Source organism: Chrysochloris asiatica, unplaced genomic scaffold (assembly GCF_000296735.1).
Source record: "Chrysochloris asiatica unplaced genomic scaffold, ChrAsi1.0 scaffold00054, whole genome shotgun sequence".
Lineage (NCBI taxonomy): Eukaryota > Metazoa > Chordata > Mammalia > Afrosoricida > Chrysochloridae > Chrysochloris > Chrysochloris asiatica.
The window spans coordinates 11,789,518-11,805,206 of NW_006408572.1; the positions used below are offsets into that span (position 1 = coordinate 11,789,518).

The 15,689-nt window shown below is 42.3% G+C and overlaps 1 protein-coding gene across 1 annotated transcript in view; it reads left to right on the top strand.

Moving 5' to 3' along the window:
- The first annotated feature begins 2,934 nt into the window (after positions 1-2,934).
- GLP2R (glucagon-like peptide 2 receptor) overlaps positions 2,935-15,689 on the top strand; it is a 97,994-nt gene continuing 85,239 nt past the window's right edge. The window contains exons 1-2 of the mRNA XM_006863423.1: positions 2,935-3,123; positions 14,543-14,630. Coding sequence (XP_006863485.1) covers positions 2,935-3,123; positions 14,543-14,630 — 277 coding nt within the window. The remainder of the gene's footprint in view (positions 3,124-14,542; positions 14,631-15,689) is intronic.

The window sequence follows — 15,689 nt, forward strand, 5'->3', positions numbered from 1 at the left end:
CTTTTGTGACTGGCTTCTTTCACTCAGCAGAATATTTTCAAGATTCATCACGTAGTGACATGCAGCAGGTCTTCATATCTCTGTATGACTAACATTCCATTATATTTTGTTTGTCTATTCATTTACTTGGGATCTTTCTGCCTTTTCATCATTGTGAATAATGATACAATGAATTTTGTGTTGTTGTTGTTGTTATGTGCCATAGAGTCGGTTCCGACTCAGTGACCCTGTACAGGGTTTCCAAGGCTGTAAATCTTTATGGGAACAGATGGTAGTTTCAAACTGCTGACCTTGCGGTTCACAGCCTGATTCGTAACCACTATGCTACCAGTTTGTCCATTCATTTGCTGATAGATCCTTGGGATGTTTCTGCCTTTTCATCATTATGAATGAACATTAGCGTACATTTATTTGTTTGAGTCCCTACAGCAAGGTGTTGGTTGGGTGGGGATCTGGAGGGGACTATCCCACCCTTGCCTTTTGCACTGAACATGGCTCTAAGTGTTGGCTCCAGAAACAGGGACCCTTACAGATTGCATGGGAAGTATGCTTGCCCAGTCCTGCTGAGAGGGATTGCAGTGGAAAGCTGCTTGCTTCAGGGCTCTGAATGACTCAAGGTACAGGCTGGGCTACTCCTGGGCCTATGTGCTCTGCAGAGCTGAGAAGGGACAGCATGCCCCCGACTTTGGTACAGAATTCACACTCTCTTGGAGCCTCAAAAGCTGGCAGGCAGGGCTGTTGGCAACGTCGCTGATGCCTTTGCCAAAATGTTGGTGGCAGAAGTGGTGGTGCTGAACATGTCAAATGAGTTCAAGGCAAAGGATTGGATGAGAGTAAGGGCAGGAGAATGATAGCAAAATATCCCACTGCATCTAAGACAAGCAGGTCCGTGGTTACGTGCCAGTCATTTTCTAAAGACCCCCAGATATAGTTAAGCATATACCTTCATGGGCAGGTAGGAGGAAGGACAGTGAAATTTGGATTAATATCACTTTCCTGTTCTTTCCTGCTGGTAAAATTCTGTCAGCGGTACCACACGCTTACTTTATAAATCGTGCGCATTCATGGTGCTTGTTTATCCCATCTCCTGGGAAGAGAAGTTACCATGTCTTATCACTAGATGGCACCCATCCTACTAGTGGGAAAGTCGTGTGTGGACCCAATCCTTACCGCTTCAGAAAAAGGATGCTTTTGAGAAAAAATTCAAAGATATTAAGTAGCATATTCTTAAAATACAGGCATTTTTGTCACTCCACCCTGCTCTCTACTATCCCAACGAGATTGACATCTTCATCCCAGAGGTCTAATCATCATAAGAGTCCACTTTGGGGGTCATCATTCAGATTTCACATTTTACTGCTAAGGTTTAAAATCTTGTGAGAAGATTTTTAAGATGTTCATTGAGAAATGGTCCCTTGTTTCTCCTAGCTGTTGAGAATTCAGTCCGTCAGCTGAGTTAACCAACATGAACATCCATGGTTGAACTCAAATGGAAAATGTACTGACTGAACACTTGTTCTTACCTCTTGCTGACCTGGTGCTTCATCTAATCCTGCCTTCCACCAGGGAAGCAGAGAGTGGGAAGGGGATGCTGAGAGTTGAAGAGGGAGAGGTGGGTGGGGAGGGCTGAAGAGTTGTCTAGCACAGTGATGAGCCTATAAGAAGCAAAAAGCTCACTATGAGAAAACAAACTAGAACCAAAACCACTGCTGTCAAGTCAATTCCTACTCATAATGACCCTATGTAGGATTTCCAAGACTGTAAATCTTTGCAGGAACCGATAGCCTCATCTTTCTCCTGCAGAGCGACTGGTGGGTTTGAACTGCCAACCTTGAGGTCAGTAGTCCTCACAGCCACGAGGGCATCTTAAGAGAGAGTAGGGGGAGGGTATGGCCAGGTGACTCCAGTAGCCCTGCTCTGCCATTTATTTACTATGTGACCTTGAGCAAGCAACCTAGCCTCTCTGAACCTCCGTGTTTCTCAGCTGTCCAGTGGAGAATGATCAGACCATCAAAGGGTATGGTAGAGATTTTGTCAATGAACTAATGTATTAATATGTTAGTCAGTATGATCATGAATTCCATAGGCTATTCCAGAGGGACTGAGCACCATGGTTCAGGACAAGTAAGTCAAGAGGAATGTATGTTGGACTTTTCAACACAAGGTTTTGTTGCTGTGTAGACACATCCTGTAGGTTAATGCACTAGACTGCAGCCAGTTTGAACCTCAAGGTCAGTGGTTCAAGCTCACCAGTTGCTCCTGGGAAACCCTATACAGGGTCGCTATGGGTCAGAACTGACTCCAGGGCACTTAACAACAACAACAACAGACACACCCTGAGTCTCTCTAGCTGCAAGGCAATGTTGTGCTCTCTCATGTCAGGCAACTATTACTCCTGTCCTCTTGGCATCAACAGGGCCCAGAAGAGGCTCTGCCTTGTGGCTGGTCTCAGTCTGAACTTGACAAGCTTAATGCCTTAGTAAGAAATATCCCCACGCAAGAAGACGCCCACCTCCGAACTGGCGCAAGATCCTCCTCTCTTGCCAGCTGTTCCTCAGAATCTCAGACTCGGGGCTGCCCCACCCTGGTCTTTGCATTGAAGAGGACCCTCAGGGTGTGGGGCCACTGACTACCTTCCTCCTTCTCCTTGGTCTCTGCTGAGGAAGTCCCAGAGAGCACAGCTGACTTGGTTAAGGTCTGGGAAAAATCTGCCTGCTTTTGGGGGGGCCGGGGCGGGGGATGAAGCACTGTTGATGAGAAAATTTGGCGATTCCGTTGATCTCTCTAGACGGATTCAGACACTCTCGGCGGCGTGGCGGGGTTTGTGCAAACATTTCTTCGTTGTACAAAGAGGAATGCAAGAGGAGCCTGCTTGTGGTACATCTTGGACTGGTCGAAAAATGAGCCCCGGCTTGTGAGAGTACAGCGAGCACCATGAGGCTGGGACCCAGCAGGGCAAGGCCTGGGAGACTGGGAGCAGAGCCCCTGCCTGAAGCCCAAAGGCTATCGAGGGGCACCCCTGCGCCCCGGAGAACCAGCCCTCTCCACTCCCACAGGAAGCTCGCTTTCCAGGCCCCAGTAAGGCCTTTCCTCGCTCTGGTGTTTCTGGTTTCCATCAATCAAGTAAGAACAGTTTATTATTTATAATGATGATTGTCATTGGTTGTGCATATTTTCTGATTGTAGCAGCAATGTGGGCCTATTGTAGGCAATCTGGCAACCAGTAGACAAACACGGTTAGGGAAACAGTGATCAACTAGAATGCTAGCATTTGGATTATGTTAATAATATCTTGGTGTATTTCCCTCGAATATTTTTTTTCTATGCCTTTTTTAAACAGCTGAAACTATGATGCAATTTTGTATTTTTGTTTCCCTTTTAGATCATATTTTAAGCGTTTTTCCCTGTCACTGGGAACTCAGCAAATATCATTTAAAATTGGTGCATATAATCTCCAAATGCCTTTCCATTCTCTCAGGTTTGACTATTTAGGCAAAACGCTAATTCTGTTCTTGGTTTTCCTGCCTTTCTTCTCGTCCTTCCTCCCTACCTTGCCTTCTTTCTTTCTCTGTTTCTTATCTAAAAGTATAAAATGCTCATTAAAAAACTTATTAAGGAAACAAATGAAAGAACTGCTGACTCTTTTCTTTTCTTATTTTTCCATTCTCCTTTTTCTTTCTCCCCCTTCTTCCTTCCTTTCTTCTTAGTATAAAAACCTAGAATACTCTGTTAAAAATAATAATAATGATTTACAGCATACAAAATTATAAACTACAAATCCCTGCAATTCAACCACACGGAAATCATCACATTTCAGAAGTTGTTTGTTGTTGTTTAGTGCCATCAAGCCGGTTCCGACTCATAGCGACCCTGTACAGGGTTTCTGAGAAGCAACTGGTGGGTTTGAACTACCGACCTTATAGTTCAAACTGACCTTGCAGTCCAGTGCTTATCCTACAGCATCATTATTGTTTAGTGCCATCAAGCTGGTTCCAACTCTTAGCGACCCTGTACAGGGTTTCCGAGGAGCAGCTGGTGGGTTTGAATTGTCGACTTTGTGGTTTGCAGTCCAGTGCTGATCCTACAGCGCCACACAATTATTTTTTATTTTCACACTCGTTTTATTAAATTATATACGCTAAAACTACATAATATATGAATCATAAAGTGTCATAAACTGATTTCAAAACAACCAACTTTTTATCATGCAAAAAAATGTTGGTGAAAATAACTTGTTTATAATTGTTAATAAGCATATAACTCACTTAGTGAAAGGAGAAATGCACAGGTAATAAAGGGTGGCCAGTCACCTGAGTAATTTCAGTATACTAAGGACATCATCAGTGTGTTTTACAGAGAAAATACAAGACATTGTGAATCTGGTAAATCAGTTAAAATGGAGTTAGATTACAATAAACGGTATTACATATCCAGAGTTGTACAGACATACTGTTGAAACAGGTTTAGATGCAAGAACAATTATTTTCCTTCCAATATGAGAAAAAGTCAGAGAACATCAAGAAATTTGCCTTGGCTACACTATTGGAGTCCTAGTGCGGCACTGTAGGACAAACACTGCAATGCTAACTACAAGGTTGGTGATTCAAACCTACCCGTCACTCCTGGAAAACCCTGTACAGGGTCGCTCTGAGTGGGAAACTACTGGAAGGCACTTAAAAACAACAATACTATTGATAGATTGCCACCACACTATTCTTATATCATCTATTTTATACACAGTCTTTTAAATGAGTATGGGATCATGTTATTGATATTTTTTTGTGCCGTCCGCATTTCATTTTACAAAATGTACTTACGACTCAAGCTAACATTTTTATTGAGCACATGCTATGCACTAAGCCTGATGCTAGGCACCTCTTTTATATGATCCTATTTCACACCCTGAGAGGAAGATTCTCTTACTAGTCTCATTTTAAGATGGGACAATGGAATCTCAGGGAGGTTGAGCTCCATTTTCCTATGCCTATCATTGTAGCTCCATAACATGATGTTGAAGCATTTCAAGGATGCAGTGTAATATATTGACTCACCGCCTACAGCCGGGCATTCCAGAAGACCACCTTATGCTTATACAGACCAGGCCTTTGACCCTTCTCTTTTCAGAGTTCCAGTCTTATAATAAGGAGCTCTGGTAGCGTAGTGGTTACAAATTGGGCTACAAACTACTAGATCAGCAGTTCGAAACTACCATCTGTTGCGTGGGAGAAAGATGAGACTTTCTGCTACTGTAAAGATTTACAGCCTTGTAAACCCTGTACAGGGTCACTATGAGTTGGAACCGACTCCACGGCACATAACCACCACCATTCTTATAATGGGCCATGATTGGTTCTTTTCCTCCTTTGGCCCATGGTCAGAATTAGTTCTTGTTTACAACAATCCTATTTTCTTCCTTGAAACTCTAAATTCCCTGGAATCTCCATGCAGGGAGGGCTGTGGTACTTGGTCACACACTGTGTCCATCACACTGGGCTTTCTGTGATGTTAGTCATTGAGGACTGAGGTCTGCCTGACCCAAGCCATGGCCTTTTCAGTCGCCTCATATGTACATATTAGCTGCTGGACAATGAATAAGGAGGATCAAGGAAGTATTGATGCATTTGGATTATGGTGTTGGTGAAGAATATTGAATATAGCTTGAGCTGCCAGAAGAACCAATCAATCTGTCTTAGAAGAAGAAATACAGTTAGAATGCACCTTGTTGTTGTTGTTAAGTACCGTTGCGTTGGTTCCGTCCCATAGCAACCCTGTGTAGGGTTTCCAAGGAGCAGCTGGGGAGCTTGAGCTATGCTCCCTAGATGGGAGAATATAGGGAAATGATGAGATTTCATCCTTGGTACTTTGGATGTTTTCAGGAGGGATCAGTTCCTAGAGAAGGACATCATGCTTGGTAAAGTAGCAAGTCAAGAAAAAAGATGACCCTCAATGAGATGAATTGACACAGTGGCTGCAGCAATGGGCTCAAACGTAGTGAGGAAGGCACAGGACTGGGCAGTGTTTCATTCTGCTGGACATAGGGTAGCTAGGAGTCAAAACACACTGATTGGCAAATAACAACAGCAGCCCGGGACTGACCGGTTGCCTTCGAGTAGACTCTGACTCTTGGTGACCCATGAGTGTCAGAGTAGAACTGTGTTCCGTAGGGTTTTCAGTGGCTGAGCTTTTAGAAGTAGATTACCAGGATTTTCTTCCAGCAAACCTCTGGGTAGATTTGAACCTCCAACCTTTCAGTTAGCAGCCAAGTGAGCAACTGTACTACCCAGGGACTAAATTATTGTTGCTAAGTGCCGTCAAGTCAATTCCGGCCCATAGCGACCTTGTGTAGGGTTTCCAAGGAGCTGCTGTTGAGCTTGAACCACCGACCTTGCAGTTCAAATGATTTTGCAGTCTGCCACGTTAGCCCACAGCACCACACCAGAACTCCAGGGACTAAATTATTTGCATTAAATTCTCCCAGAGGGTATCATCATTATGCCGTCATGATTGCAAATGTGAAGTCACCCAAGGACCCATTTTATGTAAATCTTGTCAGCTCAGCCTCTCACTGAGTGACCATTGTAATCCTGATGGGCCCTAATTTGTCTTTGGCTCCAGTGATCCTGTCAGCGGTTGGACTGTTGTTTTCTTTTGGTGTTGTTGTCTTGAGAGAACTGATACAGAACTCTCATCCTTGGGTAGTTCTTTGAACGGCTCATGTGGAAACATGCATTCAGCTAATTGCTAATTTTGTTATCTTCTATCCACAAACATATTGTCTATTGTTGCTGTTGTTGTTAAGTGCCGTGGAGTTGGTTCTGACTCTTAGTGACCTGTGCAGGGTTTCCAAGGAGTGGCTGGTGAACTTGAACTGCCAACCTTGCAGTTCAAATCAACCTTGTAATGTAGTGTATTAACCTGCAGCGCCACACCCGGACTCCAGTTAAAAGCACTAGTGTGTCAGAGAGGAGAACTACGCAACACAGGTTTTCATGGTTGTGACCTTTTGGGAAGTAGATCACCAGACTTTCCTTCTGAAGCATCTCTAGGTGGACTTGAACCTCCAATCTGAGTGATTAACTGTTTGCACTACCTAGGGACAATAGTACTTTGTTATTTATGGTAAAATGCTTCCATATACAACCTCTTGCTTAAACCTTACTACAAACCTCTGAGAAAAGTATGATTACTGAACCCATTTTACAGATGGGGAAATAAGATTCTGGAGGTTAAGTGATTGCCCATGGCATGTAATTTGTGGGAAGTGAAATCATTGGTGCTTGGAGTCCTGTGTTCATTCTCCCATGAATTCCAGGGAGCTGTTGATATATGAATATTTGTAAATTACAACAGCAAAATCTGCAATGTCTCAGGTTGGCTTATAACATTGGCAAACGCATAGCTTGGCCCTTTTGTGCTGGGATTTTCATAACCCACAGTGTGCCCACTTACAATGTCCCCTCCAGCTCTCTTCTAACCACTCGCTCTCAGAACCTCTTCTCCCTGCCTTTCCTTCAGTGTGTCTGATGACTCATCTCTGGGTTCTCCACCTTAAGCCACATTGCGTCCTCCAGATGATTATCTGAGAAGACTTCCATGATGAGTTTTGCTTATAGATGCTTTCCCTACATGGACAATAAATGACTGTGGCGTGTTTTCTGGCAGGAAGTCTTCATAAAATTTACTTAATGAGAAATTCTCAGGGATAGTTTAGTTTCAAAGTTCAAGAAAGGAAATAGTGCTATCCCCAGTCCACCGCTCCTCATTTAACGTAATCAGCACTTGCTTTGATATCATAAAAACACAAGTCCTTTAAAGTTCTTTGAGAGATGGATGTTTGACCCTTTCCTACATGGCTGGTGGTAATATAAAACAGTGCATAGTTTTAAATTAAAAAAATTTTTTTCTTGGCAGAATAAGTAATTTGGCAAGACACTATCAAAAACTTTTTAAAATGTGTATACACTATGACCCAGAAATTCCAGTTCAAAGATTTTCTCCTGAGAAAATTAAGTTGTGTGCAAAAATTTCAAAACGATTTCCACTACAGTATCATTTACATTTATCAAACATCTGAATGTTTAATGCTAGGATATTTAAAAAATAAATTACATTATGTCCACTCATAGAATATTATATACCTGTTAAACTGATGGTTTTGAAGTGTATTTTTTGGATACAAAAATTTTCTAGTGCAAAAATATCAATAATGTGATTTCCATTTTGGTTAAAATACAGAGAACAGAAAATGAAGAAGGAAATAGAATTTATGGATACAGAGAGAGGTTCTAGGTCATGGTGGTAGTGTGCTGTGGAGTCGGTTCCGACTCATAGCAACCCTGCATAGGGTTTCCGAGGCTGTAAATCTTTACAGGAGCAGAAAGCCTCATCTTTCTCCCATGGAATAGCTGGTTGTTTCGAACTGCTGTCCTTGAGGTTAGCAACCCAATTTGTAACCACTATGCTACCAAAGTTCATTAGAGGTTCTAGAAGGAGATAGTAATTTCTGGGGAATGAGGTTAGTATTTCACCTTTACTTCTTTTTACTTATCTGTATTTTTTTTAACTACAGTAAAGCGTTCTGGTAGTGTAGTGGTTACGAGTCGGGCTGCTAACTTTAAGGTTAGCAGTTCAAAACTACCAGCTGTTCTGTGGGAGAAAGATGAAGCTTTCTGCTCTCGTAAAACTTGGAAACCCCTGTACAGGGTCTCTATGAGTTGGAACCTACTCCACCTCATACCACCACCATCACAGGAAAGTGTTATTTCTTCTCTAACAAAGAAAGGTTTATTAAAGGGAGACATAGAAGATCCTCTCCCCACCCCAGCCCCACTCACCAAATCATTTGTTTTTGCTAGTTGCCCAGCACAAACAGGAATCAAAATCAATTTGGACTTTTCATTAGTTAAAAAAAAAAAAAAAATCTCTCTTATGCTTTTCTGCCCTTTCCTCATTACTTTGTCTGGGAATCTAGCTGAGATTGAATTTAGATGTGTCTCTTGTGTTACGGAGTCTTCAAGACAAGTATTTATCAAATGCAGGACTTTCTGTTTTTCTGCTTTTGGCCTTGGACATTAGTCATGACAAAGAGCAAGGAGCTAGCGGGAGGCTAGTCCAGGGAGAGCTCACATGGAAGTCTGATTTTAATGTCTCATCCTCAGCTAGGTTCTAGACAACAGAAATTGTATGTCATGCAAAAAAAAAAAAAAAAAAAAAGCATCTTCCTTTAATGACTTGGAGGATTGTCAGCCTGTCTACTGAATCTATAAAAACCATAGCTGCTCAGTTATGGTTCCATTAGAATATTTATTTAATAAACTTGGAAACCAAGGGATAAATGGCAATTCGTTATTATGTCTTATTGGCTAATCCCACGGTGTCCAGTGTGCTGAGGTGCCTCGGGGTGCTTCTGTGAATGCATAGCACACGAGATAGTCTTACTTTCCGAGGGAAGTGCAGTGATAGGTGGCATCTGCCAGACACTGTACAAACTACTGGCTCAAGATCGTTCACAGTTTCTACATTAGATCACACTGCATTCCTTCTGATGTCATCAGAACTTTGCAAAACTGAGTTTGTGGTGTTTTGTGGGTTTTTTTGCATATAAAAAGCAAGCATGACATGAAAATCAATACAGAATCAGAAATTAAAATGGAAGTCAATGCCCAGTCTGATTCTAGGATTGGAAAAGCAGTGTAGTGTTCAATAGGCACCAAGGTATTAAGACACCAGCCCTGGTTTCGTTGTTTGGGCCTACGTATTTAAGACTGCAAAGCCATTTGAACTGCAAGGTTGGCAGTTCAAGCTCACCAGCTGCTCCTCAGAAACCCTACACAGGGTTGCTATGGGTCAGGATCGACTTGACGGCACTTAACAACAACAACAACAGTTTAAGAAGTAGGACTTTAGGTATTTCTCTTGATCTAGAAGTGTTGTGTAACCACTTGTCTGTCAGTTTGTCATACTGTGTCCGTTTGTCGTACTGTGGTGGTTTGTGTGCTGCTGTGAATCTGGAAGCTATGCCACTGGTATTTTAAATGCCACCAGGGTCACCCTGGGTGGATACGTTTCAGTGGAACTTCCAGATTAGGAAGGGGGAGAGGGGGACCACTTCTGAATGGTTAGCCGCTAAAAACCTTATGAAGAACACTGGACTATTGTCTGATATAGTACCGGAAGATGAGTTCTTCAGGTTGGAAGGCATTGAAAATATGATTGCAGAACTGCCTTCTCAAAGAATTGACTTTCATGATGTATGTGGATGGAGTAAAACTTTCAGGACCTTCATTGGCTCATGGGGCACAGCTCAAAATGAGAAGGAACAGTTGCAGATAACATTTAAGAATCAGAATATGGAATGTACAAAGTATGAATCATTAAAAATGAAATGGAACATAGAAAGATTGATATTCTAGGCATCAGTGAGCTGAAATGGACTGGAATTAACCATTTTGAATAAGACAGTCATATGGTTTACTATACCAGGAGCAACAACTTGAAGAGGAACACCATTACATTCATTGTTAAAAGTAGCATTTCAAGATCTAGAAGCACCAAACTGTATGTGATAAGATAATACATACAGCTTTGTGCTTATAAGAAAAACCAGTTAATGCCATCGTTATTCAAATTTACACACCAACCACTAAAGCCAAAGATGATGAAATGGAGGAATTCTACCAATATTTTCAACCTGAAATGGATCAAACATGCAATTAAGAAGCATTCATAATTACTGCTTATTGGAGTGTAAAAGTTGGAAACGAAAAGAAAGAATTAGTAGTTGAAAAATATGGCCTTGGTGATAGAAACGATGCTGGATATTGCCTGATAGAAATTTGCAAGATCAAAGACTTGTTCATTGCAAATACCTTTTTTCAGTAACATATATGGAGTCCTGGTGTGACACTCTGCATTAATGCGCTGCAGTTTAAACTGCAAGGTCAGCAGTTCAAGCTCACCAGCAGCTCCTCAGAAACCCTGTAAAGGGTCAATATGTGTTGGAACCAATTCAATAGCACTTAACATCAAATGGCAACTATGCATGTGGATCTCACTAGATAGAATAGACAAGAATCAAGTTGTCTACAGATGTGGGGAGAAATGTTGGAGCAGCTCATTCTCATCAGCCAAAACAAGGCCAGGAACAGACTGTGGAACAAACCACCAAGGATGGAGGGGGTGCCAAATGGGAGGCAGGAAAAAAATTAAGGGGTAGAGTTCAAAAGAATCTGGTGACTGGTTAAATGTGGAGGTGAGAGCAAGGCTCCTGGGTGTTTGGTTTGTGTGATAGGATATTAGCACCTGAGACTGAGCACAAGGTGAAGAACCTTTTTGAGAGTAGAGGATAAAAGGGCAAAAATGTCACTCAACTTTGTATTCCAGAATATTCTACAATTGTCTTATCTGTGGTTAATGTGTTTGACTTCTAATAAAATGTTGGAGGTGTGAATCCTCCCAGAGTGCCACAGTAGAAAGGCCTGGCAATTTCCTTCCAAAGCAGCCATTGAAAACCCTGTGGAGCACAGCTCTACGCTGATGCACGTGGAGGTGCTGATTCTCTTGTTCATCTTTACAGACCTTTCAATTCCTCCTTAGTGCAAGGGCTGGCACACAAAAAGTGCTCAATACAGAAGAGCAAATTGAATAATAGAAGAGAGAACCTTTTAAAACAACAATAACAGCAAAGTGGTTGTTATTGTTAGGTGCCATCGAGTCAGCACCAACCCATAGCGACCTTATGCATAACACAGCAGAACGAAACACTGCCCGATCCTGGGCCCACCTCACTACTGTTGTTGCCATAGTTGAGTCCATCGATGCTGCCACTTAGCCAATCCATCTCTTTGAGGGTCTTCCTCTTTTTCTCTGACCCTCCACCTTACCAAACATGATATCCTTTTCCAGTGACTGGTCCCTCCTGACAATATGTCCAAAGTATAAAAGACGAAGTTTGGCCATCTTGGCCTCCAAGGAGCACTCTGGCCGCACTTCTTCCAACACAGATCTATTGGTTCTTTTGGCAGTCCATGGCACTTTGAATATTCTCCTCCAACACCATAAGTCAAAAGCATCAATTCTTCTATGATCTTCCTTATTCACTGCCCAGCTTTCACATGCATATGAGGTTATTGAAATACCATGGCTTGGGTCAGGTGCACCTTAGTCTTCAAGCTGATGTGTTTGCTTTTCAACACTTTAAAAAGGTCTTGTGCAGCAGATTTGCCTAATGCAAGACATCGTTGATCTCTTGACTGCTGCTTCCGTGAGTGTTGATAGTTGATCCAAGAAGAATGAAGTCCTTGACAACTTCAATCTTTTCTCCCTTGATAAGAATGTTGTTTATTGGTCCAGTGGTGAGGATTTTTGTTTTCTTTATCTTGAGATGTAATCCATACTGAAGGCTGTGCTCTTTGATCTTCATCAGTAAATGTTTTAAGTCCTCTTCTCTTTCAGCAAGCAAGATTGTATCATCTGCATATCGCAGGTTGTTAATGAGTCTTCCTCCAATCCTGATGCCATATTTTTCTTCATAGAACTCAGCTTCTCAGATTAGTTGAATAAGTATGGTGAAAGAATACAACCTTGTCACACACCTTTTTAATTTTTAAACCATTCAGTGTTCCCATGTTCTGTTCGAACAACTGCTTCTTGGTCCAGATACAGATTCCTCATGAGCACAATTAAGTGTTCCAGAATACTCATACTTCACAATGTGTTCCATAGCTTGTCATAATCCACACAATCGAAAGCCTTTGCATAGTCAATAAAGCACAGGTAAACATCTTTCTGATACTCTCTGCTCTTGGCCAAGAACCATCGGACATCAACAATGATATCTCTCGTTCCATGGCCTCTTCTGAATCTGGCTTGAACCTCTGGAAGTTCTCTGTCAATGTATGATTGTAGCCGTTTCTGTATGACCTTTAGCTAAAAGCAAAGAGGTACAAATAGCCAATTCGAAGTTGAGAGATAACCCAATATTCTGGAAAGTCCAAAAAGCTTGTTTTATTTCCAAGTTTCTATGACCCAAGCCATAGTGTTTCCAGGAACCTCATATGCATGTGAAAGTTGCACAGTGAATAAGGAAGACTGTAGAAGAATTGATGCTTTTGAGTTATGTTGTTGGAGGTGAATATTGAAAGTGCCATGGGCTGCCAAAAGAACCAACAGATCTGCGTTGGAAGAAGTGCAGCCAGAATGCTCCTTGGAGGCCAGGATGGCCAAACTTCGTGTCTTATATTTTGGACATATTGTCAGGAAAGACCAGTCTCTGGAGAAAGGCTTCATGTTTGGTAAGGTGGAGGGTCAGAGAAAAAGAGGAAGACCCCAGCGAGATGGATTGGCAAAGAGGCGGCATCAGTGACTCAAATGTAGCAGCAATTGTGAGGTTGGCCCAGGACCAGGCAGTGTTTCGTTCTGCTGTGCATCTGACTCGATGGCACCTAACAACAACATGAAATGGGAAAGTCCCCAGGTGTTGCAAATGGTTGGTGGTTTAAACTTAGCCAGTGGCACTGTGGAAGAAAATCCTGGTGATCTGTAAAGATTGTTGTTGTTGTTGTTGTATGCCATGGAGTTGGTTCCAACTCATAGCGACCCTGTACAGGGTTTCCGAGGGTGTAAATCTTTACGGGAGTAGAAAGCCTCATCTTTCTCCCACGGAGCGGCTGGTAGTTTCGAACCGCTGACCTTAAGGCTCGCAGCCCGATTCGTAACCACTACGCTACCAGAGATTACAGCCAAGAAAATCCCAAGAAGCTGTTTTACATTGTTATAAGAGGTTGCTATGAGTCAGAGCCGACTTGAAACAGTGTTGTGTTTTTTTTTTAATGGGACAAGGTAGTTAGTATTAGAAAGAAAAAAATCCTAAAGTCTGGGTACAGCAGCAAAGCATCTGTATCTTCACTGTCTTTGACTCTGGACCCACAGGCCCTGAATGGATGGTTCAGGCCCCTACTATCCTCCTGCCCTTTCCTGACACATTATTGTGGCTTTCTTTGTGTGATGCTGTTTCTCTTTGGGATCCGCACAGTTTCTCAAGTGTGCAACTACTTGACTACGATGGTGTGAAACTTCGAGATAAGCACATTGCCTCCTTTTCAAATGTCAACCTCACTTGCAGATTTTGAAAGAAAAACTCTTTTATTTGTATTAAAACCGGTATATTTAGGTTATGGGTCAGATGCAAACTGTGCATGTACAGCATTTATTTTTTTAAGTTTTTATTCTGAATTGAGTGATAGTTTACATGGGAGAACCTCGGTTTTTACACTCATTGTTTCATTGCAATGATTACGATCTCCTTCGTGCATCATCGTTCAACAGTATTTGCTTCCATTCCCTCTGGTTTTTTATTTGTTTGCTTTTTGATATGTACAGCATTTTTAAGGTTGAGCAGAAGACAGAAGACATCAAAGACGTTCTGTTCTTGGTTCAGGCCACTAGGGGTACTTGAGCAGCAATGTCTAAGAATCATGATGCCAGATGACAGCAAGGCCCAAATGATGTTTTTTGAGAGTTAGTTGTGCTTTTGTCTGCTCAGGTCAGAGCCTCTCTCCTTGAGGACACAACTCGGAAGTGGGCTGAGTACAAAGAGATGTGTCTGAAAGAATTACTCAAGAAACCTTCTGGTAAGTACATGTATTAGTTATCTTTGGCTGTATAACAGATGACCCCAACGTTTAGTTCCTTAAAACAATAATAATCATTTATTGTCTTTCACAGTTTCTGTTGGTCAGAAATTCAGATGGGGTACAACTGAGACATTAGTATTTGGTTCCTTCACACAGCTGCTGGTTAATAGGGCTGTCAGCTGAGAGTCTGGCAGGGCTAGTTGGTCAGTCTAGCTTCACGTGGTCTCTACAAATAGGCTTCCTCTCTGGTAGCTTCCTCTCTGCTTTCAGCCAAGATCCATCAGACATCAGCAATAATATCCCTTGTTCCACGGTCTCTTCTGAATCTGGCTTGAACCTCTGGAAGTTCTCTGTCAATGTACGCCTGTACCCATTTCTATATTACCTTTAGCAAAAAGCAAAGTGGTACAAATACCCAATTTGAAGTTGGGAGATAACCCAATATCCGAGTCAGGTTGCTAACCTCAAGGTCAGCAGTTCGAAACTACTAGCTGTTCCTCAAGAGAAAGATGAGACTTTCTGCTCCCATAAAGATTTACAGCCTCAGAAACCCTGTACAGGGTCACTATGAGTTGGAACCGACTCTACGGCACATAACCACCATCACCACCACCACTACACCATGGTGGATGGCTTCCAAGAGCAAGCATCACCAGAAGCCACATTGCCTTTTATGACCCTGCCTTATTCACACAGTGCCATTTCTGATACGGCCAGTGAGTGAGAGTGCCACAAGGTCTACCCAAGTTCAAGGAGATGGAACATAGGATCCCCCCGTCCCACTGTAAAAAGAGCATGTGAAATGGGAAAAAGATGGGTGTTGCCGTCTTTGATTTGAAGGAAGGAAGGAAGGAAGAAAAAGTCTGTCATGACACAGTCACATGATGTGAATAAGTATTGTTAATTAATTTGGTAATGGACTGCAGGGGAAGATTCCTGGTGGTACAGAGGTTAAGCACTCTGCTGCTAAGTCAAAGGTGGGCAGTTTGAACCCACCAGCTGCTCCACAGAAGATGTGGCAGCCTGCTTCTGTAAAGATTGTTGTTGTTGTTAGGT